Consider the following 27,527-nt stretch of genomic DNA (forward strand, 5'->3'; position numbering starts at 1 on the left):
GCTTTGAAGAGTGAAGGAGTTGCCCAGGGGTCAGTTGCTGTCTAGGAACCCAGTCCAAGTAACTGAGGTGGGGGACTCTGTAAATAGCGAAGGAGGAAGAAATGTATCCACTGGGCTGTGGATGAGGGCTGAAGGCAACCTGCAGCCCTAGAGCTTCTCAACACCCCGCCCTACGTCTAGGGAAAAGGAGGAGAAGATCTCGGCAGATCTTCCAGCTGGTACTACCCTGCCCCCAACACCCTTTTCCCGGGGTGACAGCGTGCAGGGGGCGTCTCGGGCGCTGCCGTGCAGGGGGTGTGCACACGTGTGTGCATGGCTAGTCGTGTGCCCCTCCTTACCCCCACCCCCGGGCAGGATTTGCTCCGGTGTTGCTGAAGAAGGGGGGAGAGGGGCGGTAACCCCACAGGAGCCCTGACTGCCCTCCCTAGCCCCGCCCCCGGCTTCCCGCCGGGTTGTGTGTAGACGGGACTGAGCCGAGTAGCGCGCGGGCTGGGGCAGGCGGAGGGGGCGGGGCGAGGGCGGAGGGGGGCCGGAAGGGGCGGGGCCGCGCCGCGCGCGGGCGGGCGGTTTCCGGCCGGCGGGTCGGGCAGCACCGGAAGCGGCGCGCGGGGGCCGGAGGCTGCGATGCGAGCGGCCGGGCGCGGCGCGGGATGAGCTCTGCGCGCGGGGAGGCGGCCGGGCCCTCGGGCCCGCCCCGCCGCCCCTCCCCCGCCCCGCCGGCCGCCGCCGCCGCCAAGGAGCCGCCCAGCGCCAAGGAGCCGCCGCCCGCCTCCCCGCAGGCCCCGGGGGCAGCAGCAGCGGCGGCGGCGGCGGGCGGGGGCCTGTTCGGGTGGCTGCGGGGCCGCTGCCTGGGCCGGGGGCTCTTCGTGGACCCGGCCCGCGACAATTTCCGGGCCATGACCGGGCTGTACAGCTCCATCCAGCCCGCCGACTCCGTGTACCTCAGCACCCGCACGCACGGCGCCGTCTTCAACCTGGAGTACTCGCCGGACGGGTAAGGCCCGGCTCGGCCTCCTGGTCCGCCCCGAGCCCCTCCCGGCCCCGGACACCCGCCTCCCCCCTCTAGCTGTTCTCCCGGACCGAGCCCTCCACACGCACACACCCCCGCTCCCCTTTCCCTCCTACTTGGCCCGGGCCCACCTCCAGCCCAATCCCCCCCCCCACACACACACAGTGTGTCTGGCCCCGCCCCGGTCTCACCCCTCCCCCCACGCCCCAATCCTTCCCCGCACCTCCCTGTGCTCAGCCCCCCTCCTTCCAGCCTGGACCTTCACCACGACAGGGAGCCTGTCACCCCCCCTCTCCAGGGAGCCCCCACCCCCAGATCAGTAAGAGACTGTGTGACCCGTCTGGATACGCACCCTTCTGCACGAAGTCCCCTTCTCATTCAAGTGGGGGAGTGTGGCGGGGGACCCTGCTGGGGCATAGTCAGGTATCTCCCACCCCCCTCACCTGGATAGGTAGGAGATTGCCTGGACCCACCTGAGATACTCCCACCCAGACATTCCCTGGGGGAGGGAAACCCTGAAATCCCTTGGGGGTACAACAGAGCTCTGTACCCACCATGGGCAACCAGTGGAAATGATCTGCTCTCTGGGGGAGCCGACAGAGACACTCCCATTTCTGGGACTGAGGGACCTTGGCTCTGATGGGGATGGAGGGTGTCTGCCATGTGGGGAATCGGGTGCTGATGGGCCTGTCTCTGCACCCCCATGTGGGCCTGATTGGGTTTGGGATGATGCTTAGGTCACACTATATGCCAGAGGACTGAAGGGTGGGTACCACTGTTGTACTCAGCTGCAACAATAGCTATCATGATCACAGGATGGACATTAATTGACTGGGGGGGGGGGCAGAAATAAAGGGCCAAAATCCACTCCAATAGCACTTAGAGGAGTAGAATGTTTTTCAAAGGTTGAACTGTCTCTCCAACCAGTTGGAGACTTAATACAATTACAATTAATAGTCTGAGGATCTCAAGGAAATTGATTGAGGTCAGTAAGTATCACCAGCCCTTTTCCCCAGTGAGGAAATTGAAGGAGAGTGAATTGCACAAGGTCACACAATAAAGCTGTGAACAGAACTTGAGTTTTCCACCTCCTAAGCCTCTGTCCCATCTGCTGGACTTGCACGATAGCAGAGGATAAAGGTACTGGTAGATACAACTTACGATCTTTGGGGAAAGTCACTAACAAGAAGCTGCTAAAATTGGCAACTGCAAGATGACAGGAGATATCCTGTGAATGGTTAAACGGGGTAACAGGCTGCAAAAAGTAGGAATATAACAGCCAGTTCTCTGTAAAGAAAATGTTTAGTAATGGGGTCCCTCAGGGACTAGCACCTGTGGTCAATACTGGACCTTAAAGAGGAATAGATGGTGAGGTGGCAAAAGTTGCTGATGAATGATTTGTTAGTCAAGATTTAGGAAGGGGTTGTGAAAAATTCCTACCCAACCTAGCTGCAGAGTAACTGGGCAGTATGATGGCAGATGCAAGTCATAGAAAACAATTCAGTATTCAGTGGTCGGTAAAAAAAAGTGGCTTAGATGTTTGGCTGTATTTAGGAGGAAATAAAGAATAATACCATCAAGTTTACATAATGTTTTCCATATGTCCTCACCTTGAATAGTGCATTCAGTCTCTCTCCTAAACCTCTCAAAAGCAATGAATGGGAAAGGCCAATTGGATAATAAGGGAACCAAGAGGGTGCCCATTAAAACTATGAAATCAACTACTGAAACCAATATATTTAAAATATATCTAATTCTGTGGAACTTGCTACGTTAGGTTATTAGATTAAACAGTGATTAGACGTATATAAACAATAGCATTTGTGGATATACTGTTTTAAAAGAAAGCAACAAAGTATTATTTCAGGGCATATATAATCTATTAACGATTTGGGGTAGGAAAAAAGTCTTCCTCATCAACCGTGGGGTAGTAAAGTAGATACTGGGACTAGACTGACTCTTGGTCTGTCTTTGAATGACAATAGCTGTATTCTTACTCCTAGGCAGAGTGTTAAAAGTTAAATCACGTATTGTTTCCTGATTTGACAAACCTGTTCCAGTTTCATTTGCTGTTCTGAAAGTTTAACCAGTACAAATCCAATATCAGTGTGTGAGTGCATTATTAAAGTGTATGCTTTATTTGGCTGAAGAGAGAATGAATCTATAGGTCTCCTGCTCGTTGATGTGTGAGAGAATAGGGAACTGAGCAGATGCCATTTGAGATGCTGTCGAGATTTGTAGGCCAAAAAGTTGTGACCACTTCTTGCTTGCAAAGTCCTTGTTGTTCAGTGTGGTAATTTCATCAAATCTTTCTAAAAGATTTCTACATTCACAAAGTGAGGTGTATTCATGTTGCTGGTGGGGAAATTCAGTAAGGAAATAAATCTGTGTAATGCTTTCAAGGGTTGATTTTAAAAAAAAACTACACTGCCAAGGCTTAACTATACAATGACACTGTATTGGGACCAAAGATTTTCTGTTAAGGCTGAATCCTGTTTGCCTTACATATGCAAGTAGTACCACTGACTTTAGTGGAACTTGTGAATAAGTAAGATGAGCACAATTTGGCCCAGGGAGTGGCATGGTATGTAAACGGTTAGAATTCTCTTTTAAAACTAACAAGCTACTGGAGAAAACTTTGAACCTCTTAGATTGAACCATCGCTTTAACGACTACCTGCGCCATGTTTGAACCAATGGGCATCTGGGTTACAAGATTTAGTTCAAGGTCTGGGACTTGCTGTGTTCGCTTTTGTGCCAAGAAGATAGTGCTAGGCTGGGGGAGACCAGTGTCAGTTCTAAGGTCTGACCTTGGGAGACCCGCCAGGACTACAAACAAATGACTTGAGCCACTGGAAAGCTGTGGATCTCCACTCTCCAGCAATGTAAAGCATTTGCTTAGAACTGCAGCAGTCCGATGACAGTGGATTACGCAGTCATTATCTGATTACTGTCTTGTTGCTTTTTCCACTTCCATTGACTCTAGTAGAAGATACATTACCAACAGCGAGCACTCAGTAACAATAGTAGGAAGCATTTATGGAGGATTAAACTAGTGCTGTTTTGTGTGATAAGTTTACTTACACTGGGACTCCTGCACCGGCATAGCTACAGTGAAGCATCACTGCAAAGCCTTAGTGTAGATGCGCTGCACGGGTGTAAAAAGCCACTGGCCAGTGTAGCTACCTCAGTACAGAAGTACCCAGTTAGGCCTTGTCTACAATACCTTTACACATCCGATGATCCTGGGCTGATTTTGGAACCAAATTGACACTTGGCGCAAGTTAGCAGGCACAGGCCTACTGTAACCTAGGCTAGCTAGAACATTCCCCATGGGATTATTCTGCTGGGTGAGGATTTGGTGGAGCACATTTTATTCTTGGCTGAAATACCCCATTGCATCACTCTACACCCCTCAAGAATCCTCATATGCTGGGGAAATCCTTAGCTTCCCGTTTAGGGCAGCTCTAACATCAGTTTGTTTAACTCTAGTGATGCAAAGTAAGCTAAGTAATGCTCATCATCTGGCTCAGTGACACTCAGCTGATTTTAAAACCATAAATGTCTTTTGGTAGTGAAATGGGATACCCTTGATTAATGCAGAACCAGACTTCCCCAAAAGATTATGGCCGTCTTATGCTTATGTGCCTCTCTGGGATTTTTATCAATTGTCTTGCTGCCATTTGCTTTCCTGGTATTGTCTGTGAATGTGCCCTGGAAAGGATCTTAGATTCTCAGATTCTGAGAACAACTTTTGACAATTGTTAATATGAGTGAACAGGTACACCTAGGCCAGTCTTCACTGCATTTACAGCAGGATCATTAACAGGCGCTAGTTCTCTCTCTGTAAAACCCTAGTGGAGACACGGCTTTGTAGTTTTTATTGCAAGATGGGTCTCTGTGAGGTGAACGGGATGTTGATCTTGCCTACATACATTGTGGTAAAAGCTACCTGTACCTTACCTCCACTAGGATTGTACAGTGAGATAGCTAACCCACATTAATTTTAACCTGCTGTAAATAACTACCTTTTGGCTGTGAAGACACCCTTAGCCACAGCTAGTGACACATTTGCAAATAATCGTTCCTCTGACTTCTACCAGTGTTTTCAACTTTTAAGATTTAGTAGCCCACATCAGCTTTATTTTCTTCTAAAGTTTTAGCAATAAATGGTTGAGTCCTAAAATAGCTAAGTATTTTAAAGTTCCAAACGATTGCCAAATTCTGCTCCAAAAGTGTGGGCTTTTTTTTCCTTATGCAGAGTAATTGAGAAGTTTAGCAGAGCTCCTGGAATGGTCAGATTATCCTTAAATGGCACTCTACTTGAATTTTTTAAAATTAGTCAGGTTAAAGGAATTCTGCTTTCTGACAGAGCACTCTTTAAATAGTGTATCCTGAATGTTTTCTTTCCACTGACTTCAGTGGGCTTTGGATCAGGCCCCAAGTGAGCAGCTACCCAACTCAAAATTATTATAGAGAAAGGGATGAGCTGTTATGACTCAGAGCAAATTAATTTGACTTTCAGAAACAGCTGCCTGAAAGGAAGTAATTATCTGGTTTGGTTAGTATTGGTAAATGTCAAATATTTACTGGTCGATTGGATCATTTCAAACTAATACACATGAAAGTGTTCCATAATCAGCAAACACATACATTACAACTGGCAGGGTGGTGACACATAACCCAGATTCTAGAGTTCTCACGTGTGTTCCAAATGTACTTATTAAGTACTACTACTGTCCATTGCATGTGTACTAGAGGTTTCTGTCTGAGGATCTCAACCCATGAATTAATAAAGCTTCCCAGTGCCCTCCTGAGAGGCATGTATTCCCATTGTATAGCTAGAGGAAGATTGTTAAATGCCCACGGTCACACAGGAAATCTGTGATAGAGGTGAGGAATAGAACCCATATCTTCACTACTACTCTTCATCCTTCTTTTCCTGTCCTTATTACAGACAAAAATCCTTAACCAATCAGTGCACACTTTCCCACCTAGGAACCCCTAGGTTAGAATATAAAGTACTGTACTGATAGGGCAAAGTACCCTTCAAGAACACTGTAAAACTGTACTAAAATATACCTAATTGTGTCATCAAATGTTATGAAGTAACATCATAGTTCAGTAGCTATAAAAGAACCACACTGCATATACTCTGAATTTAAAAGATCGTGTGATCTGTCCACTGAATACACCAGCTGTGCATCAATGTATGCCAACAGCCAGGCTGTAGAGGAGGTGGAATCTTTCTGAATAGGTAGTAGAGCAATTTGACTTGGTAAGTGAGTAAGCAGTAGACCAGGGGTCAGCAACCTTCCAGAAGTGGTGTGCTGAGTCTTCGTTTATTCACTCTAATTTAAGGTTTCGCGTGCCAGTAATAGATTTGAATGTTTTTAGAAGGTCTCTTTCTATAAGTCTAATAGATAACTACAACTAAAGTATTGTTGTGTGTAAAGTAAATAAGGGTTTAAAAAGGTTTAAGAATTTCATTTAAAATTAAATTAAAATGCAGAGCCCTCCGGACCGGCGGCCAAGACCCGGGCAGTGTGAATGCCACTGAAAATCAGCTTGTGAGCCGCCTTTGGCACGCGTGCCATAGGTTGCCTATGCCTGCAGTAGACCAGTTTCCTCTGTTCAATCATGAAGTAGGAAGGGTTTGAGAAAAGGTAACTGTACAAAGCCAATTGGAACAGTATCCATCTGTGGAATAGCATTAAAACAGAGATGAATCAATGACAACAGCTGTAATGGTTACTTTGCAGCCTTCATTTCTCTTTACTAACTTCAAGATACCTCTTTTGCTTTTCAGGTCAGTGCTAACTGTTGCTTGTGAACAGACTGAAGTCCTGCTTTTTGACCCCATATCTTCAAAGCACATCAAAACTCTCTCTGAAGCTCATGAGGACTGTGTGAATAATATCAGGTTAGTATCATGGGAAACAGAATCAAACTTTCAGTAAATAGAACTCCAACATTTTTCCTAACTGTACGTGTTAATGTGTTCATGATGCTGTAGTGATATACAGATCAGTCCTCTGCTGTTCTCTGCTTTTTGTCTTGTCAACAGACAGTGTCGTATAACTGTACCAGTTACCATACTGCAGTTTGTGTGGGGAGAAAGTTGATGGACAATGTTACAATTAAGTAAGCACGCAACGCAATACTGAACACGTACATACAACGCGCCTTTGTCCCTTTAAATCTCAGGTTGGAGCGAATATAGCTAGAAGAAGGAATGTTACTGGAGGCAATGTAGTATAGTGGATATGGGCCTGCACTGTGCATCAGGAGACCTGGGTTCTAGTCCCAGCTCTGCCACTGCTTTACTGTGTGATCTTGAGCAAGTCACTTCACCTCTTTGTGCCTATTTCCCCTTCAACACTTTCTGTTTTTACTGAGAGTAAGCACCTTCTTCCATCCTTCCTAGAGGTGAGGATCGGACAATTCCCACCCTGAGGTGGCTTTGAAAGATGGGCCGGCATGACATATGGTGGGAAAAGGGCAAGGATTTAGCTTCTCAACATGTCATTGACCTTCCTGATAGAGCCCTTCACTCTTGTCTTTTATTGGCCTCTAGTTTATAGGTATTTGGTGTATTGTCAACTCCGCTTTTGCTTTTAGAGATCCCACCCGCTGTAAATGCTCTTTCTGATACCCTGTCCTCCTTTATATGGTAAATTTCCAAACCTAGGATTCTTAATATAGTCTATTCCTGAAAAGTGACTGAGTAAAGATGGTTAATGAGGTTCTGGGTTCAGTATCACAATGATTTTCTTATCAGATGTGCTCAGTTCACAACTAAACCTGGGGTGATTTAACCTGCCAGCCCTACAAATGCAACATGAGCTCAGAGTGGAGCTGAATTCTTTCCTCTTCACACAGCAATAAACCAGACCAAGTACACCCTCAGTGTGCAGCCCAGTTACCTAAGAGACCTCTGGATGATAATGTGACAAGTAATTTTTTTTAATGTGTAAAGATAACTGACTGGAACTGAGTTGATCTGCAAGGAAGGTTAGAATTAAGCTCCCTCACCCATCACTATGTTGGCCAGCTAGAGCTAACTAGGGTCCTTTCCAGTGTATTTTGTCATGTCCTCCTTGAGTGAAAAGGTGCCATTTTTACATAGTTACTAAGCAATGTAGAACTGGTTTCTAGTTTGAAAAATACAACATGTTGCCAGTGTTTTATCACCATTCTTTTTCAGTGGCTTGGGGTTCTTGCCTTCAATCCCTGCTGCACTATCTTTATTTACTCTGGATCTGTTTATCATTTCAAGCACCTCCTTTACAACACTTTCATCTCCACAAACAGTCTTGTCATTTTCCTCTGTGTTGAAGCAAAGCAAAGCAAGCTCCTGGATTTTAATGCCAGAAGAGATCACTGGGATCATCTAGGTGTAGGTCATAGAACGTCACCCAGTGAGCCCAACGAACTTGTGGTTGAAGCAGAGTGCATATTTTTAGGAAGAATCTTGATTTAAAGACTTCCAGTGATGGAGAATCTGCCACTTCCCTTTTTAAGCTGTCCCCTTGGTTAATTGCTCTTACTGCTTAAAAAACCAATCACATCATATTTCTGATGCTTCTGAAAATTTGACTGCCATTAACTTTCTTCAGTCACCAAAACTTTGAAACAGTCTGCTTTGTCAGTAATATTAACAGGTCACAACGAGGTGAGGTCTCCTTGTGCTTGGGTCAAAATCCCTTACTAATTTACTTGGCTATTTAAGTGACAGTTGTGTGCTGTATAAAACCCCAAGGAGTTTGTGACTTAGCCACAAAATATTTCAGGCATAAAATGCACTGGCTAGCCCAGCGAGGTGAGTCCCTTTTACAGGGGGACAGGATTTAATAATGGGCTCATATTGGTAGGCTTCACAGAAAATGTGTTGTGTTTGTTTTTAAAGCAGGGATTTGAATGGAGAGAAGCTAGTGATTTTGTCCAGCAGGGATGGAAGGGACAGCATGGGAGGAAGAGTCAAAGGAAGTGGTAAGGAGGGAGGGGCAAAAAGAGTAAAGAACAGAACCATCTCATCTCGGTTCAGTGAAACCTACTAGAATCTTGTGCTGTCTAAAGTGGGAAGGGGAGGATTCGGGTATCTTTCAGCACTCTGCCTGCTGACAAAAGTGGAGCTGTTCTGAAACCGCAGTGAAGGCTGGAGGTCTAAATGAAGTCTTGACAGCCTTGAGAATATCCCTCTAATAAAGAGGCTCCTCAATCTCTTACTAACGGTGGTCTGAAAACTGGCTGGTCACGTGATGCTAATTTCTAGCTTCCACCTGCTAAACTGTACTAAAACGCAGTTAAAAATACAGTCAAGCCTTTCCTAGCATCTTCCACATGAGCAATTGCTTTAGTTGCCACAGGGATGACAGGCTATACAGTACAGTGTTGGGTGCCTATATATAGATATAGCTGTAAAGAAATAAATGACTATTTTAATAGTATTTGTTTCTCCATTAGTTAAGACATTTATTTTATTCCCCTGCACAAAAAGTATTTGGGGGCGGGGAGGGGGGGATCAATGTCACCAGTGCTACCTGTGACACATTTTGGGCCCCTTTCCTGTTTTAGTGGCGAGCCTCATAAATCCAATAAACACTTACCGCACACCTTCCATGGCAGTTTGGCTTGCAGTGGCTTCATTCCATACGTCTAGTGAAAGGCCAGCCATTATACTGCAATCTGCTAAAGATGTGGTAGCAAGTAATGGGACATGGAGGGACTTGGGGGAGAGGTGGGGGTCATTGCACTTACGGCCATAGCGCTGTACATGTGCTTTAAGTGCTAATGGATGTATAAACAGACCCATCTCAAATAGGAGCAGGGAGTGGCAATTACATCTATGTTTGGCATTGGCATGACCATTACTGGAATGTTGTATCCTGCTCTGGCGCCCACAATTCAAGAAGGCTGTTGATAAATTGGAGAGAGTTCAGAGAAGAGCCACAAGAATGATTTACAGAATGGAAAACATTTTGTAGTGAGAGACTCAAAAAGTTCAATCTCTTTTGCTTAATAAAGAGTAGGTTAAGGGGTGACTTGATTAGTCTGTAAGTATCTCGGTGGGTAACAGAAATTTGATGATGGACTCTTCAGGCTAGCACACAAAGGTATAACAAGATCCATTGGCTGGAAGTTGAAGCTAAACAACTTCAGACTGGATGTAAGGCATACATTTTTAACAATGAGGGTAATTAAACATTGGAACAACTTATCAAGCATTGTGGTGGATTCTCCATCACTGGAAATCTCTAAAATCAAGTCTAGATGCTTTTCTAAACTATATGGCTGGTTCAAACAGGAATTCATTCAGGAAAGGCCTGTGGCATGTTCAGACTAGATGATCACAATGGTCCCTTCTGGCCTGATGATCTATGAAAACCACCAATGGGACATCCCTGAGACAGTCTTTAAGATGTGGTCCATGCTATGAAAAAATATTGCCCTCTCCTGCTCTATTTCCATAGATCTTGTTAGCTGCTCTCTTTAGTTTGTCCCTGGCGATGGAATATGAGACTGATACTTACATTTTGGCCACAAAAAGAGTGGTAAGATTCACATCACTAAACTATCAGTCCTTTGTGTGTGGCTTTATTTTTATAAGTCGTAATTCCCAGTTCAGGAATAACTAAGTCTGAAACACCTTAGACACACAAGGCAGACAAGACAGTGCTTGCTTTACAATATTTAACTGTCTGTCAACTTCACAGGTTTCTGGATAATCGACTGTTTGCAACTTGCTCTGATGACACTACGATAGCACTTTGGGATCTGAGAAAGCTAAACACAAAAGTGTGCACTTTACATGGTCACACGAGCTGGGTGAAGAACATTGAATATGACACCAATACCAGACTACTAGTAACATCAGGGTTTGATGGCAATGTGATCATATGGGACACCAACAGGTATGTGAATATGGGTTATGTATGGTCATTAAATATATGAACTGTGGTAGGCTCTTTTAAAATGATACATTCATCTTGGACGAAACTCTATTGCTCTCAATGGAAACTTAATACATTCTTAAATTCTGTCACTGATTGCTCATCAGCCAATGGTGACAATCAAGAATTAGGACTGCCTTATTGGGATGAAGATCTAGCAACTCAAAGGAGGCTATGTAGGTCAGATTGAAACAAAGCTGAAAATGTGCTATATCAATCTAGAAATACAAGTGTGCACGTTGCGGATTCCCACCCCCCATTTAAAGTCTAGTTTAAATGAGATCCAAAAGAGAGTGTACAAATGGTGAATGAGTCAGTGGGGGACACACAGTGCTCAACACTTGGAAAATCAGCTCATGTGTTTATGAATTGACCTGTGGATTTCAGAATCTAACTTTAGACTCCTGTTTTTGCCAATCTTGGCCTTAATCATCTCTCTCATTTTGCACTGTCCAGGTGCACCGAAGAAGGATGTCCTCACAAGAAGTTTTTTCACACCCGTTTTCTCATGCGGATGAGACTGACACCAGACTGTTCAAAAATGTTGATCTCCACCTCCTCTGGGTATCTTCTGATTTTGCACGACCTTGATTTAACCAAGTCCTTAGAGGTTGGCAGCTATCCAATATTAAGAGCCAGAAGAACTACGTCAAGTTCAGGTGAATTCTTGTTAGTAAAAATCTGTACACTGTGATCCATTTGATAGAGGTATTTGTATACTGTTCCCTTAGGCCTGGTCTACACTGCGGGGGGGATTGACCTAAGATACGCAACTTCTGTTACCAGACTAATGTAGCTGAAGTCGATGTATCTTAAGTTGACTTACCTCGCATCCTCACGGCGAGGGGGCGACTGCTGCCGCACCCCTGTCAACTCCACTTCTGCCTCTCGCCGCAGTGGAGTACAGGAGTCAACGGCAGAGCGATTGGGGGATCGATTTATCGATTGCTACCCGCCGATCCGGCAGGTAGCGTAGGTGTGCCCTTAGAGGCCTGGCTAAGAAGATTCTAGCAGGAAAGTGGCACTATGATAGCTATTTTACCTTGTTCAGGCGTGACTGGTCTGTAGTTAAGCTGACCGAAGTCCTCATATAGACAGCACTAGATGAGTCAAACAACAACATTTTTCCACTGCCCAAGCTACTGCCTCTTGCGGAGGAGGCTTGCCAGTGCTGATGGGGAATCCCTCCCGTTGGTGTAGGTTATGTCTACTCTGAAGTGTTGCTAGCATTTGAAGTGTAGGTAAGCCTTAATAGGATACCGCCAGAGTGCTCAAACGTGAAATAACAAATGTGGGAGACTATTTCCTATTGGTCTGTAACATGGGTGCTGTGGAATACTTAGTATTCCAGGATCCAGAGAACTCAGCAACAGGAAATTCGGTGGTTCGTGGTTCATTTTGCCACATTGCAAGAACTTAACAAAATAGTCCCCAGAATTACTCTGCACCTCCCTTCCTGTTTGGTGTCAGTCACTTTTGTCTTAGCATAGTTACTATAGGCTGCCCAGTGATCAAGACAAGGTAACCTACTAAACTGTGCTGCTCTGAAAAGGGACTCTATAAATGGCATAATGGGGCTTCATGTTCTTGCCTAGCAAATTTCCTGTAGTTATTAGTGAATGGAGCAGATTTTTTCTGATTGTGATCTGCCATTCATACAGACCCTGAATGCAAGTTGACTTTTGTTGTTTGACTCATCAGCCCCAGTGGCAAAGATGCTGCAGGTCAGGCCCTGACCTGAGTTATACCTGTGCAGCCTCAGTCTAAATGGAGTTGCACAGGTGTGACTGAGAGACCTTTCAGCATTCATTACTGCAGAAGCATGAGCAGGAGAGAACCCAACTCCTGATTCTTAGACCCCAGGTTGAGTTTGTAGTGCTGGCAGTTAGTTTACTTGTATCAGATGCAAACATGGACCCATAATGGTACTTCTAGGGTTGTTTTTCAGAGCAGAGCCACACTTCAAATTGAAAAGAGTGCACTGAACACTAGCTCATTTTGGGTTAGAATTAGTGGTTTGGTGCTCAGTTGTTTGTGGTTTAAGGCATTTCTTGGGAAAGCACTGTCTTCATTAGAGAGACGTATTTGATTAGGGCTGTGCTGGTTTACGTTCACAGGAAGTTAAAATGAGATGCATACAAAGCAAAAGGGCTTATCCCATATGTCAGATTTACATGGCTGCTACTCTGGTTTCAGACACGACAGCTACCAGTTCATCTGGTCCTAGAGCTGTGGGTTCACCATGTCACCAGAATGATTCCGGTCCATTGTCCGAGAAACACATGTCACGAACCTCCCAACGAGAAGGTATGTTAAGACTAGAATAAAACGCATAGGTTCTTATGTGTAAGTGGGTCCAGTATGTAGCTAAAATGTAAAAGTGAATAAATAGTGTGTACTTTTTTAAGTTTTATATACTTTCCTACCTCTTATTGCTTAGGCTATTTTAAAAATCTCACTAGGTTTTCCACAAATTCAGTACTGTATCATCACAGTATATAGAATGGTCATGTCTGGAGTTCTAATTTTGTTGCTTTCAGATTTCAAAAGAGAAACAAGACACTTGTTTTACATTTTACATTAATGCATAATATGTGGACAAATGGATGAGACTCCAGAGGGGAGAGACCAAAAAAAGAGGTGTAGAAAACATGACGTATGAGGAAAGGTTGAAAGAATTGGCATGTTTAGCCTAGAGAAGAAAAGGCTGAGGGAGAACAGAAGTCTTCAAGTATGTAAAAGGTTGTTATAAAGATCAGTCTCCACTGAAGGAAAGACGAGAAGTAATTGACTTCATCTGCAGCAAGGAAGATTTAGGTTAGACATTAGGAAAAACTTCCTAACTCTAAGGATATGTAAGCACTGGAGCCAAGAGAGGTTATCGAATACCAGTCCTTGGGGATTTTTAAGAACAGGGGGACTGGACTAAATGACCTATCGAGGTCCCTTCCATATGCATATGATGAAATCACAATTATTTTTTGATTGTGCAGTATTTCTCAGTGCTGCTTATTCATCTGAGTAGTTGGGGCATTTATGCCACAATTGCTAGAGGAAGAAATACAGCTTCTTTTAGTAAATGGAAGCAATTTTGAAAGCGTTTACACTTGGAAAAGTGATTTGTGTAAAAATGACACCTTCTTACTCAGTAGAACTACTCCCCGCTGCTTGTATGTTCAGTTTCTTCTGTTTGCTTTAGTGACAGAAAAAAAACATTTACTGCTTCTCTTAACTATGCTGAGCCAACCCGGTGAAGTGAGACAGATTCTGTTCGTCCTTGGGCATCAACAGAATTGGCCATGAAATTCCAGTTACAGGGCAAGTTGTAGACCTCTACAAACCTATTAAAGTGGGAGAGACGTAGAGTGGCTTCATGCTTCGCACACTGGACTGGGACTCAGAGTCACTGCTCTGCCAGAGACATTGTATGACCTTGGGCAAGTCACTAAATCTTTGTGTGTAGGGCTGGAGGGGCCATGAGAGGTCATCTAGTCCAGCCTCCTTTCTCCATTCCCATCCCACACTGCGGCAGAACCAGGTATCCCTGACAGATGTTTGTCCAGCCTGCTCTTAAAACCCCCCATGATGGGGATTCCACAGCTTCCCTTGGTAACCTATGCCAGTGCTTAATTATCTTTAATTAGAAAGTTTCTCCTGATACTGTATCTAACCTAAATCATCTTTGCTGCAGGTTAAGCCCATTACTTCATGTCCTACCTTCAGTGGACATGGAGAACAATTGACACCGTCTTCTCTATAACACTCTTCAAACATGTTACGGGTTATCATCAGGTCACCCTTCAGTCTCCTTGACTCATGACTAAACATGCCCTGTTTTTTACCCTTTCCTCAGGTTTTCTAAGCTTTTGATCATTTCTGTTGCTCTCCTCTGAACTATCTCTACTTTGTCCATATCTTTCCTAACGGGTGGTGACTAGAATTGGACGCAGTGAGGCCTCCCCAGTGCCAAGTAGAGTGGGACAGTCCTCTCTTGTGTCTTACAAAACTCCTGTTGTTGCACCCCAGAATGATAGCAGCCTTTTTTCACAACTGTATCAATTGTTTACTCATGTTCGCTTTGTGATCCACTCTAACCCCTGATCCCTTTCAGCGGTACTGCCATCTAGCCAGTTATTCCACGTTTTGTATTCATGCATTTGATTTTTTTCCCTAAATGTAGGATTTTTTTTTACTTCATTGAATTTCATCTTGTTGCTTTCAGACCAATTCTCGGATTTGTCAAGGTCATTTTGAATTCTAATCCTGTCCTCCAAAGTGCTTACAATCGCTTCCAGCTCGGTGTTATCCGCAAATTTTATAAGCATGCTCGCCACTCCATGATCCAAGTCATTAATGAAAATGTTGAATAGTACCAGACCTAGGACTGACCTCTCTGGAATCCCATTAGTTACTCCCCAACTTGACAGAGCAGTTATCAACGGCTTGCGTTGAGTATGGTCTTTCAAACAGTTATGCATGCACCTTATAATAAATTCATCTAGACCACATTTCCCTAGTTTGCTTATGAAAATGTCATGTGGGACGGTATCAAAAGCCTTGCTGAAATCAAGATATACCATGTCTGCTGCTTATCTCTATCTAGTAGGCCAGTTACCCTATTGTGAAAGGAAATTAGGCTGGTTTGGCATGATTTGTTTTTGACAAATCCATATTAGCTGTTATCCTCTAGGTGTTTACAAATGGATTGTTTAATAATTTGTTCCATTATCTTTCCGTATATCAGTTCACCTGTAAAATAGGGATAGTGTTGAGGATAAAGTCACTAATGACTGTGCAGTGCTCAGATGTTATGGTGATGTGAGGGTTGGTTATACGAGTACCTAAATGTGAGGGCAGAATCTGCCTGCAGAACCTTTATTAGTGGTGATCAACAAAAGGGAAAGAACCCAGCTTGAGATTCAGATCCCAGGGTGAGTTTGCACAGCTCGCAATAATATAAACATTGTTTACTTGTGAACTGAGCAAGGTTGATACAGGAAGTCACTCCTTCCAATGCCCATTTTAGTGTTACCGTGGAACTGTGCTCTTCAAAAATATCTTTCAGTGACAAGGAAAAGCTGAATGTGTGTGTGATACCCTCTATCTTTGCATATGCATATTAATGTCATCTGAGCTGAGTTCACACAGACTTCTTAAGATAGGTTGTCAGAGCAGAATCAGGACTTTGGTGTTCTCTTGCTGCTCTGCCACTGACTAACTGTACCCTTCAGCAAGTTACATAATTTCTGCCTCAGTTTACTTATCTGTGGAACTGGTATAAATACTACTTAGGGTGGTTAAGTTTTTGTTAAAGTTCTTAATCTCTTACAATGTGATGTAAGTTTCAAAAATTTATTTTTCATTTGATTGCGTTTTGCTATGTAGAGTTGGTCAATAGTGGAAAGAGATGGGAACTGTTATGTAGTGCTACTGTGTGACTTGTGGTTGGTATCTCTCTCCTAGGTGGATCTCCACGAAATAGTCTTGAGGTTTTAACACCAGAAGTTCCTGGAGAAAGGGACCGTGGTAATTGCATTACATCGCTGCAGCTCCATCCCAAAGGATGGGCTACTCTTCTTCGGTGCTCAAGTAATACAGATGACCAGGAGGTAAAACAAACAAACAAAAACCATGGCACATACTTAAAAACTTAGGACTTAGAATAAGAAGTGCCACATCCTAGAACTGCAGATCAAATTCCTTAATTGCAAGTGAACATGGATTTTGCAACACCATGATTGACAGTGGATTGACTTTTTTTTTTTTTTTAGTTACACTACACTGTTTTGGATTGAATTAGAAGTAGGGTGACTGGTTGGTATTCAATTTATGCCATTTTCCTAACCTTTGCATTTGGTATCTTTAGGAATGATAGGAAGCTAATAGTAATGTGAGGAATCACCTGCTTTTCCTGACCACCATAGCATGCCTGTCTCCGGGAGATTTGCAGTTTGAATGTTTGTCCCATTCCATTTGTCGCCTGGCATGCAGGTGAGCGCAGTGATTGGGTAGGCAGCCTGCATTTCAGCCTGAATGTGACCAGTAAGGACACAGTCAAGAAAGAGGAGTTTGAGCTGAGATTTTCTCACTCTGACAGTCTGGAAGAAAGAGTGTACAAGGACTTCAGGCTGTGCTATCATCATTATGAGTAGCCTGCCATGATGTGCAGTAGGTAAACAAAAGCTGCACCTGAGCGCCCCAAAGGGCTTCAGCTGAGCTACTTAAAGTCAGGCAAAGGTGAACTGTGAAAACACTTGGAGCCAGGAAAAAATGTGCTGCCCTTGGGTGAGATAGCAAACAGAGCAATGGTGCATATCCAGAATTATCAAGTGTTCTTAAGTCAGATCATAGCATACCACCTCTTCTTGCCATTCCTGATATTTTGCAGAGAAGCAGCATGTGCTAGCAAGTTGAATCACTGACAGACATTACATGTGTGCTTCATACAGGACACCAGGAACTCAACACCACAGACCAGGATGACCAAGATTTGTTTTTAAATGCAGGTTTTGCCTTCCGGCTTTTGGTGGAGAAAACCACTCCTGCAAATCCAGAAGCTTGTCTAAAGATGCCGAGAGGCTTCAGATTGCACCATTGTTCTGAATAATTGTGCGGACGTTAAAACCTTAAGGAGTGTTCATAGTAGCATGGGGTGTTTATATATGTGTTACAGCTTTGTATTCACAATACTTGGCTAAGCCAACAGTCTGTAGCAAATGTGTTGAATGTCCTAAGTGCTTGACAACAGCAGTTCCTAAATATCAGAGTATATGCCTGTTGGAGGTTATCAAGAGATCTTAATTATCTGCGTATAAGAGAGAGGCTTGTGTGCGCTGCTCTAAGAAATCTAATGTTATACTGCTGGCTCCTTAGCAGAATATCTGTGGATCAGTGAATACCCTTCCGGAGAGACTTTGGTGGTAGAAGTTTTCATCTTGGTATGAAAACACTGTCATAGAGTTTAGGGCCAGAAAGGGAGCATTAGATCTCCAGTATATCACAGGCCATTAAACTTTTAACCAGTTACCCTTGTGTTGGGCCTGATAACTTGTGTTTAGCTAAAGCAGATCATCCAGAAATGCATCCAGTGCGGAACATGCAGAGCTATCATTTGTGAGTCACGGATTCCATCCTCTAGCAACCTTCTCCATCTTTGAAATGGTGAAAATAAAATTGTCCCTGAAATCTCCTTGCTATTGCAGGGTTGGGCTGGAGCTTGCCTGAGTAGTGTGCTAGGAGACCGAGGGCATATATTCAGGTCACTTCCTAAAAACACAAAGGCTTATTTTTAATAACACTTGCCAGTGATAAACCAGCATTGTTTAGCTCCATCTGACACGTTTTGCATTGGAATGGCTTTGTTCCATATCAAAGGAAGTTTCATGTTCTGCAGGTGTCTTGCAAAGTAATTACTGGAAGCTTGGCAGACTTACACTGAGATGGATAATGACTAGTCTATGAATTGACAATAAAACCATTGTAAGATACATTGTGTTACTTCACACTAAAAAGTACTTTCTGAAAATGCAGATAACTGAGTTTCCTTGGCTTATTCAATGTGAGTGGCCTTATTGTAACTTTTGCAAGAAACCAGTTTCTAACTAGGACACATGGCTGCCTCATTCTTTCCTGTGGACGTTTACATAAAGAATTGGACTCAGATACATACATTATGACTTTCATCGAAAAATTGTTACAGGTTGCTTTCCCAGCTTTGCTCCACACATCTCATTACATGGCAGCTGGAAATCTTGAACATTCATCCAAGCTTAAGTCACAGTGGTGTAAACTCTACCTTGTCATAAGCTTAAAAAAAAACAAACAAAAAAAAAACCTCACCATTAGGTGCTTATGCTGCAAATGAAAATTCTCTACTGCTGGCTAGTCAGGACAAGCAGAATACAGAGCTGCTCATAATGGACAAGCATTAGTAACTTCAAGAGTGAGCTCCCTTACAATGCAGTCAGATGCCTTTTCCTATCTATATGGGGCAAAGAAGCCGCCAAAATAAATGGATGTTTATTGGATAAGCATAAAGGATGGAAAGGCTTTTCCAAAAGGTTTTGATGATGCAGCAGGTAGCTTAGTTACAAAAGAAGTTGGTAATGAAACAACCCATATGAGACTGCATGGACAGATTCATGACTCGGGTCAGTTCAGTATAGTGAATTGTTCCTCTTACCTATTTGCTAAATAACTAAAGGCAGCTTCTACATCCTCTGCAAGGGTACAACCAGCTTCCTTTCTGAATGGTCTTGTGGGTGCTTCAGTAGATTAGTCTTGAGGCTAATGAATGGAGTATCCTTCTCGTTGTTTACAGAGGGATACCGAGCTCTGACCTTCTGTTAAAGTATAACCTTTTCCTCACAGTTTCATGAGTAGGATACAAAACTTTGCCAGATTAAGATATAACAAGGTGCTATATAGTTGTTTTTTACTAATATTGGCATCTCTAAAGCTAGCATCTTGCATTGGTTTCCCCTGTCTTACAGCACTTCAGTGAATTGTTGCAAAAAGTGAAATTCACACTCCAAATGTAAAGATTTTTATGTTGTGTGCTACAAAATTGCATTTGAATAAGGTGATTTCAGAGCACTGGTAAAACTTTCAGTGTTTTTGCATTAATATCTGATTTATATTCACATTTTAACCCTCAATCCTGCAAAAATGTAAGTACATGCTTCACTTTAACCACAAGTAGTGCCATTTGAGTTCAGTGAGATTGCTCATGTGAGTAAAGTAACATGGGCATGTCTTTTCAGAATCAATCCCTTAAATGTGAATTGCAGTGACCTGTTTAGTAGCCCAACAAATACAAAAAGTACAACCTTGTCCTCTCCTTAACTTTAACCCAAGTGCCAGAGTGGTTTTCTCTCTATTTACTTGTTCAGCAGAAGTTTGAGAAGCACTCAGTATGAATGAATGCCTTTTCGTAGGGTACAGTTCTAAATTGCCATCATTTGGATTAATGTTGGCTGGGAGTAATGTACGTATCGACATACTGCCAGTGATCTTCCTACAAAAGCTTTCTCTCTTTTCTTCTAAGTGTTTTTTTTCCAATTTGTGTTGAGGTTCAAACAGTACAGAAATTCCAGTGTCTAATCATGAGTCACTGTATCACAGTTCCAGTTGAGCCTCTATTTCCTTGAGCGTTTCCTATGCTGCAGTAGGTGCATCTTCTCTTCAACGACATATCTGCTTCTGCACTGAGAGAAATCCTGTGTCAATTTTACCTATTCAGTTTAAAGGGGGGAAATGGCCTAAGGGGTGTTCTGCTTTAAATAGCTCACAGCCGTAAGTGGTATCAAAGGAGAGAGAAGTAAAGTATTGGCTTTAGTTCCTATGTCTAACTCACTTCACCTACATGGGGGGTGAATGAATAACTGGGTTTCTCCTCATGTATGTGGATAAATATAACTGTTCTCTCTCCCCGTCTAGTGGACCTGTGTGTACGAATTCCAAGAAGGAGCCCCAGTGCGCCCTGTCTCACCTCGTTGTTCTCTCCGATTGACTCACTGCATTGAAGAAGCCAATGTAGGCCGGGGTTACATCAAAGAACTTTGTTTCAGCCCTGATGGTCGAATGATTTCCTCCCCGCATGGCTACGGGATCCGCTTGTTGGGATTTGACACGCAGTGCAGTGAACTTGTCGACTGTTTGCCCAAAGAAGCCGGTCCCTTGCAGGAAATCCGCTCTCTGTATTCACACAACGATGTGGTATTGACGACCAAGTTTTCTCCAACACACTGTCAGATTGCCTCAGGGTGCCTTAGTGGACGTGTTTCTTTATATCAGCCAAAGTTCTAGGCACATCTTGCATCAACAGGAACTTCACAGATGTTTGTTTTTATAATTACTTCAGTTTGGTTGAAGTGTGTTCTTTTTAAAGAAAAATCTTGTAAATGTGGACAAGATCATAATTACTATGGTCTGTGAACATTGCGATGACATGAGTACTCAGTCCAGCACTGTATGTGTTCTGACACTACAAGTCAGGCTCTGTGCATTCTGTTTTCAGCCTTCCATGCAAACCTCTGCTTCTGATGATCCAGTGCCACTGATTTCCAGTCTTTCTGGTTGGGTTTCACAGTAGCACTTGTTGGTCTTTCAGCGTGACTTAGGATGGACTATCTGCAAGATGTCTCGCTAGGGCTGAGGGAATTGTTACACCAAACAATGCCCACATGTTTCCTGCTGGTACGATCTTTCCTTGCCACAAAGGAGCTGGACTTCCTGACATCCTCTCACTTGGCCTCCTATTGCTGTAACTTTTTTCTCTACAACAATTAGGTAATGGAGCTGTTCTCCTGCGTACTAGATTAGTTTAGCCACAAAGAAGAAAAACACTTTCTTTTCACAGTATAATGATTGACTAGAAAAATGTTGTCACCTTTCTGTAATGTTTTGCTATAGTTAAATCTCTTAGCTTGTTTTCCTTAATGTGCATATATTGTGTTTATTGCAAGATGGTAAAAGGTCAGGGTGGAGATGCATTTCCGCAGTGAATTCAGTAGGAAGACATTGCCGTATTGAGCAGGGAAGCCGGAGTTGATCATTGCGTAAGAGTTGTTTGGAATGTTTTGACATAAAATGACAAGTTTAAAATGCCCCTGACAGGGTAAGTTGTGCCCCAGACACTAAGGTTTCTAATTGCTGCCCTTATTGTAGGAGGCTTTCCACATTAATAAAAAATCTTAATCACATTTTGTTTTGAAACTTAAGAAATGCTACCCTCGAAGTTTCCCTTTGTGTTACCAAGGCTGAGCTGCATGGTAAAATACTCTTTTGTAACATGCCCAGATCTTAGCCACCACCTTTGCAAAAGAATTAGCCTGAAGCGAGTCTGCTGTCACTCTGCCAAATTAAACAGTCCTTCAGATTACATTGTCAGTATGGAACAGAGCACGGTATATACAGGCTAAATATATAATTATCTGGATTCAACTGGATTTTTCAGCAGCAAGAATACACAGATACAACTAATCAGTTTCACTTATCCTCAGTGCTGTTTACCCTTCTGAACATACAGTTGCTTCAATAGTAATCACAAGAACATAATATTCTAAGTATCATTTTTATCTGCAGAAAAAAGATAGTCCTCTAGTGGCTCAAAACCTAACAGTGTGCAAGTGGATGTGGATGTATGTATCATTTCATAGTATGGGTGGAAAGCAAATGAATTTAACCATATTTAAAATTTGGAATACCTATTGCATGAAACTAGGAACGAAACTCAAGACTTGACAAGTGCACAGACTATCATTGAGGAGGAGATGAACATGGCTTCCTACTAGTCACTTGCTTGGAGTGAAGAGAAGGTACAAAGCTTCTGGAGGCAGAAAACCTTTCTCCCTGGGGACACTTGCTCAGCTATGGTACTAACAAGGTTAAAAAGCTTTTTTTTAAACCCACAGTTTAAATATCCAGCAATGGGACTTGACACTAGAAATTGCCAGTGAAGATTTCCTAGCCTAAACTGTACTTAGCTTATCAGTGAGGCTTTAGTGGACCCAGTGAAGTCAGAAAATTTTGCTGGAAAGAATTTAGATTTTGGTCCTCAGTGGTATCTGAAGGGATTTTAAATAAAATAGACTTACTTTAGATTTACTCTTGAACAAAAAAAAAATGTATAGCAGAAGGTACTATGGGTCCAGGATGATCAGGTCCAGTAGATAAAGATCTGGAAGCCTGGCAATGGACTGGATCACTCTGAGTCACACCCTGTGTGTGTGTGTGTGTGTGTGTGTGTGTGTCAGAATGGATCAATGGAACTCACTTTAACGTTAACTCACTTTGAGTGTCTGGTGCCTCCTGGGAAAGCTTTGGAGAAATTGATTTAGGAACCCTGCTGCTTTTTGCTGGCTTTTTATTACTGAGGGTTTTTGCATGAACATTGAATTGTTACTTTTGGAGGAAGGTTAATCTACTCCTGCGCCATCTCCTGTTTGAAATTATATTTAACTCCATAGCAACTAATTGTTGGAGGATTGAGTTCAAGTGACTGAACATGCAGCAATTGAGAAACAAAATTCCCTATTTCCACACAAAATAAGCCTGAGCTGATTAATCCTTCCCTACCAACCCTTTCTCCTGTATTAAATGACTAACTGCAGAACTCTTTCTGTACACCAGCGTTGTTTATTGAGGAGGCAGTGACTTGCATCCGACGAAGTGGGTATTCACCCACGAAAGCTCATGCTCCAAAACGTCTGTTAGTCTATAAGGTGCCACAGGATTCTTTGCTGCTTTTAAAGGGGATCGAGTGGCTGTAGTAGGAAGCATGCTCGTCCATGCCAGTTTTAGTCATCCTACAAAATGACTTGTCCAAAATGCAAATTATTGAAATTAAAAATCCCTCCCTTCAGTCTTTACCCACCCTTGTTATGTATCTATTTGTACTGTTAATAGTCTGCAAATCCAATTCTCAGTCCATTTGGATTTGTTGAATGGGGGTGACTCTGCTTACAAGGTATTTTCCTTATCTGTGATGTAAGGGACTACAAATTACATTAAATACCCAATGTACTACTCTGCATGACCAGGATTCAAGCTTCTGAATTGCAAAGTAGTAAAAGCTCGTGTGGAGAATGTCTAATTTGGAAACAGTTTTTAGATTTAGACTTAATATTAAAAAAAATTTTTTACAGAGGAACAGGAATCTGCTGTTATCTGTGTTTGGGTGGCAGAACTAGATATGAATTGTGCTCTTGAAATGAACCGTAGTGGAAGATTTACAGCTCGCAGACCAAAGGATGGGAAATTGGGTTAAGTTTGGGTAGCCTTTTTAGTACTAAGTTAATTTTAAAAACCAGAATGAAGAGTATTTTCTCAGCCAGCAGGCGCATATGCAACTATCATATCACTTAGGAATAATATACCCCAACAGAATTATGTAGGACCCTGATTCTCCAGCTTTTCTTTCTGTGGACCACTTGATAAGGAAAAGTTCCTCCCAGGGACTATCCCATCTCAGAACATCCCAGTCCTGCTACTCCTTGGCTTTGCTAAATGATTTGCTGAAAAGATCAATGGCAAATCCTTTTGAATTGCTCTAAAGTACTGTTTGTACAGGTGGATTAATTTGAAATGCAGAAAAGCACCCTGAAGTAATTGCAGCTTTTTGTAATTTAAGACTATTGGAATTCCTTAAAATGGAATGCTCATTTTGCAGGTTTTTTTTTAAATCTATGGCTGTCAATATGCACTGAGTATTGGTTTTTTTCAGTCTACCTCATGACATGCTTCTTTTTTAAAAGGTTATTGCTCTGAAACATTTGACACTAATTTTTCTGTATAAATAGAGAATTGTTACTGTTAAATAGATGACATATCACATATCGCTACTATTTAAAATGCACAGCACCTGGAGTGACCGTTTAAAACAGCTCATCACTTTGAAGCGAGACCACTGAAAAGTGCAAGGCTGATGATAGAGGTTGCCCTGTTTTGGGGTTTTGCTCGTGCTTTGTGGTGCTTTGTAGTGTATGTATAGTGTGTTGTAGGAGCAGATACATTTTTATATTAAGACCAATTCCGTCCATGTATGCTGTAAGAATGTTGCCTAACTTTTCTGATTACATTTTGCAATAAGCTGAATTAGAATGAGATGATGATGATTTTAGGTTGTGATTATTTAACTACTTTCAATAATAGCTGGAAGTTTTCAGTGAAAGCGAATAGATTTTATTTCAGTATAGTTAACAGTACCTTGAAACACTTTGTTCAGTGATGCATAACTGACTAGTTAGATGCCTTGCAGTTATACCTCCAAAAAATTATTCTCTCACCACTTTTGTCTTTCTAATTCACATTATCTTGCCTTATGGAATTAACAAAGTGACTTGGGGTAAGCTTTGGAACTTTTTTTCTAGGTAGCAGAAAAGTTATACACTTGCTTTGCATTAAATTCTGAAAGACTTAACCATCTTCCATCCCAATACTATAAGGAGCAAAGTGGGTTAAATAGATAAACCCAGAATTAAGGTAGTGGTTTATACCAATAATTTTTATCATCTTTTTGTATTGGTATATTTTATACCCCTCGAGTACTAAACCTATTGCTAAATTTTAAAGTATTTCTCAGTTAGTGATCGTAGCTGGCCTGTGAAGTGTGCAATATGCTTTCTAAATGCATGGTTCATATTCATTAGTTACTGTAGTAAAGTGTAATTCTTCCACCTTCAGCATGACTGATAAGCAGAACTCCATAGGAATGTTTACTTTTTAGAAGTGTCTATGAAAACCACGACTAGTGTGTTTGAAGCCAGTAACTCTTGTATTTGTCCAGTGACCATATTGTCGAAGTGCAGTGCAGTTTTCACATGTTCCACTAGAGGTCAGATTTAAATCACCAGAGCAGGCAACAGTTTTGGCAAGGGAAGAGGTAACCGAGTAAAAATGAAAATTACTTTTAAAAAAAAAGTTTGTAGCTCAGTGAAAAGATCTAGGTGGAATGTATCTTATTTTTGGGGTGGGGAGAATGGGGAAAAGCAAAATATATCTAGAGATACACTAAAGGATTAAAGCCCAAAACTTGGCTTGCTTTATTGTTAATCTGAAATCTCCTAGACAAGATTCTAACTGTTTACATGGAAAATGTACTAGTGAAAACTAACATTTTTTCATTGATCCTACAATATTGTATTTATAGGAGGAGTGCAAACACTGTTCCTTAAGGATGCCACAAATAATGCCAGTACAGAAAGAAGTTTAGGTATTGCAAAGTAAAACTGAAGTCTTCGCTAAACAGAGCTCTGTGAAATTCAGGCTATTCATAATGCAACAAATATATTTGCCACATGGAAACTAAAAACAAATGCTAGTTTCCAAGTTTATGATAAAAAGAAAAAGGCTTGTCTTTTTTCCCCTTATAACTTGATTGCTCTGTTGGAAGCCAGGGGGGAGTATGATCTTAGGCAATGGTGCATTCTCTGCTACAACACTGGTATTCAACAGGGTCTCCAACCACCTGTAAAAGTCTTTTTTTTTTTTAAATACACGAGTAAGTTGTGTGTGTGGAATATTTTGAAATACTCAAGGTTTCATAGTCAGAGGGGGTAGACTTTTAATACAATACATACCAAGTAGCAGAGCTGTTCTGAATATACTGTACTTGCTCCTATTCAGTAACTTGTACTGTTTGTGAACAGTTTCTCTTGCTTGCAAAATAAATTAAACATTTACTAAAGCAATTCAGTGCATTTTTTGAAAGGTGATAGGGTGCATTTTTTCTAAATGTTAAGTTCTATTCCATACTTCTAACAGAACCACATAGCTCTTTACTGCACTATTTGCTTCCAGTCCTAGCCACTGCTTCAACTTAGTGAAATAAATTAAGATTCTCAAGTATTACATCCCTTTTGAGGGGTGAAAAAGAACCAGTAATTGACTGTTTATTTTTCTGAATCTCCTTTTTGCACACTGTCAGTATTTAAGCTATTATCACAGCTTTTGCCGGTAAGTCTAGAGAAGGCGCTGGAGATCAGAGGTGTAGCATCTGGTACACTACTGTATCTCCACTTTTATTAGATTGATGCACCAGGTGAGTCACTCTACATAGCATACAATGCTGGCAATTAGGAAATTATGTATTTGAGTCTTGCCATAAAATGCATGTAACCCCAGGAAAAGCAACCAAAAACCCCTGCCCACGTTTATTCAGATTAATCTAATACCAAGAATAGGTATAAACATTTAAGTTGTTCACCAAGATGGGGGTAATAACTTAAGTTAGATTAATAAAACTTGAGCAGAAATATTTTGTAACAATCTTCTATAATGCCAATGTGTGTCCATCAGTATGTTTTGTAATACCCCATGTAATAGGAGGATATGTCTGAGTCAGTACACTAAAAGCAGAGTACTAAGCTATTACTGATTTTCCTATTTCATTTTGATACTGAGCCCAGCCACAAATAATAATCCAGCTAGCCTGACAGGAGTCCGATGGACTTCCCTGCTTTGGTACATCTATGAAAATGCATCTTAAAGTCTAAGAAGGGTTCTCTTCTCCCATTCCCCTCAGTGCACCTTAATCCATGCTTCTGTTGTGGGTCATTTGACACAAACACTTCTTCCTAGCACAATCTAGCCTCTGCAGTAACTAGACTGAACTCCCTGGGAGCAGGGTGTGTGCAAACAAGTATAGTACCACCACTCCCACACCTGCATCCAATTAGTTTTTGTCCATTTTAACACTATCTCCCTATGTACTATTTATCTTACTGATACTTGGTACCCATCCCTGTTTACTAAACTGCACAGTATATGTTCCTCCAACTCATATGAAAACAGTAGTCTGGACTCACTCAAATACTAATTGTTGCATTCTACCACCACCTACCTGTCCCCAACTTGATATATTGTTTATCATTAAGCTTTGCCAAGAGACTTCAGTCCATCCAATAATCCTCATCAAATCATTGGAATATAATTTCAGATACTACCAGATCTTTATTAAACCCAAGATAGCTCATCTTTTGCATTCCCATTAACTTCACTGACAGCTCTCCTGTACCCAGAGTATAACCAAGTTGTATAATTCTGGTAAGAGGCATTTAGCCATGC

At 42.2% G+C, this 27,527-nt stretch overlaps 1 protein-coding gene across 1 annotated transcript; it reads left to right on the plus strand.

Annotated features, from left to right (window-relative positions):
• Positions 1-783: 783 nt before the first annotated feature.
• On the plus strand, positions 784-26,147 carry DCAF10 (DDB1 and CUL4 associated factor 10). The gene is made up of 7 exons (XM_045021398.1): positions 784-994; positions 6,818-6,931; positions 10,725-10,922; positions 11,418-11,620; positions 13,158-13,268; positions 16,425-16,570; positions 20,400-26,147. Exons 1-7 carry the CDS (start codon positions 897-899, stop codon positions 20,766-20,768), a joined length of 1,239 nt encoding a protein of 412 aa, XP_044877333.1. The 5' UTR covers positions 784-896; the 3' UTR covers positions 20,769-26,147.
• The last annotated feature ends 1,380 nt before the right edge of the window (positions 26,148-27,527 follow it).

Source organism: Mauremys mutica, chromosome 6 (genome assembly GCF_020497125.1).
Source record: "Mauremys mutica isolate MM-2020 ecotype Southern chromosome 6, ASM2049712v1, whole genome shotgun sequence".
Lineage (NCBI taxonomy): Eukaryota > Metazoa > Chordata > Testudines > Geoemydidae > Mauremys > Mauremys mutica.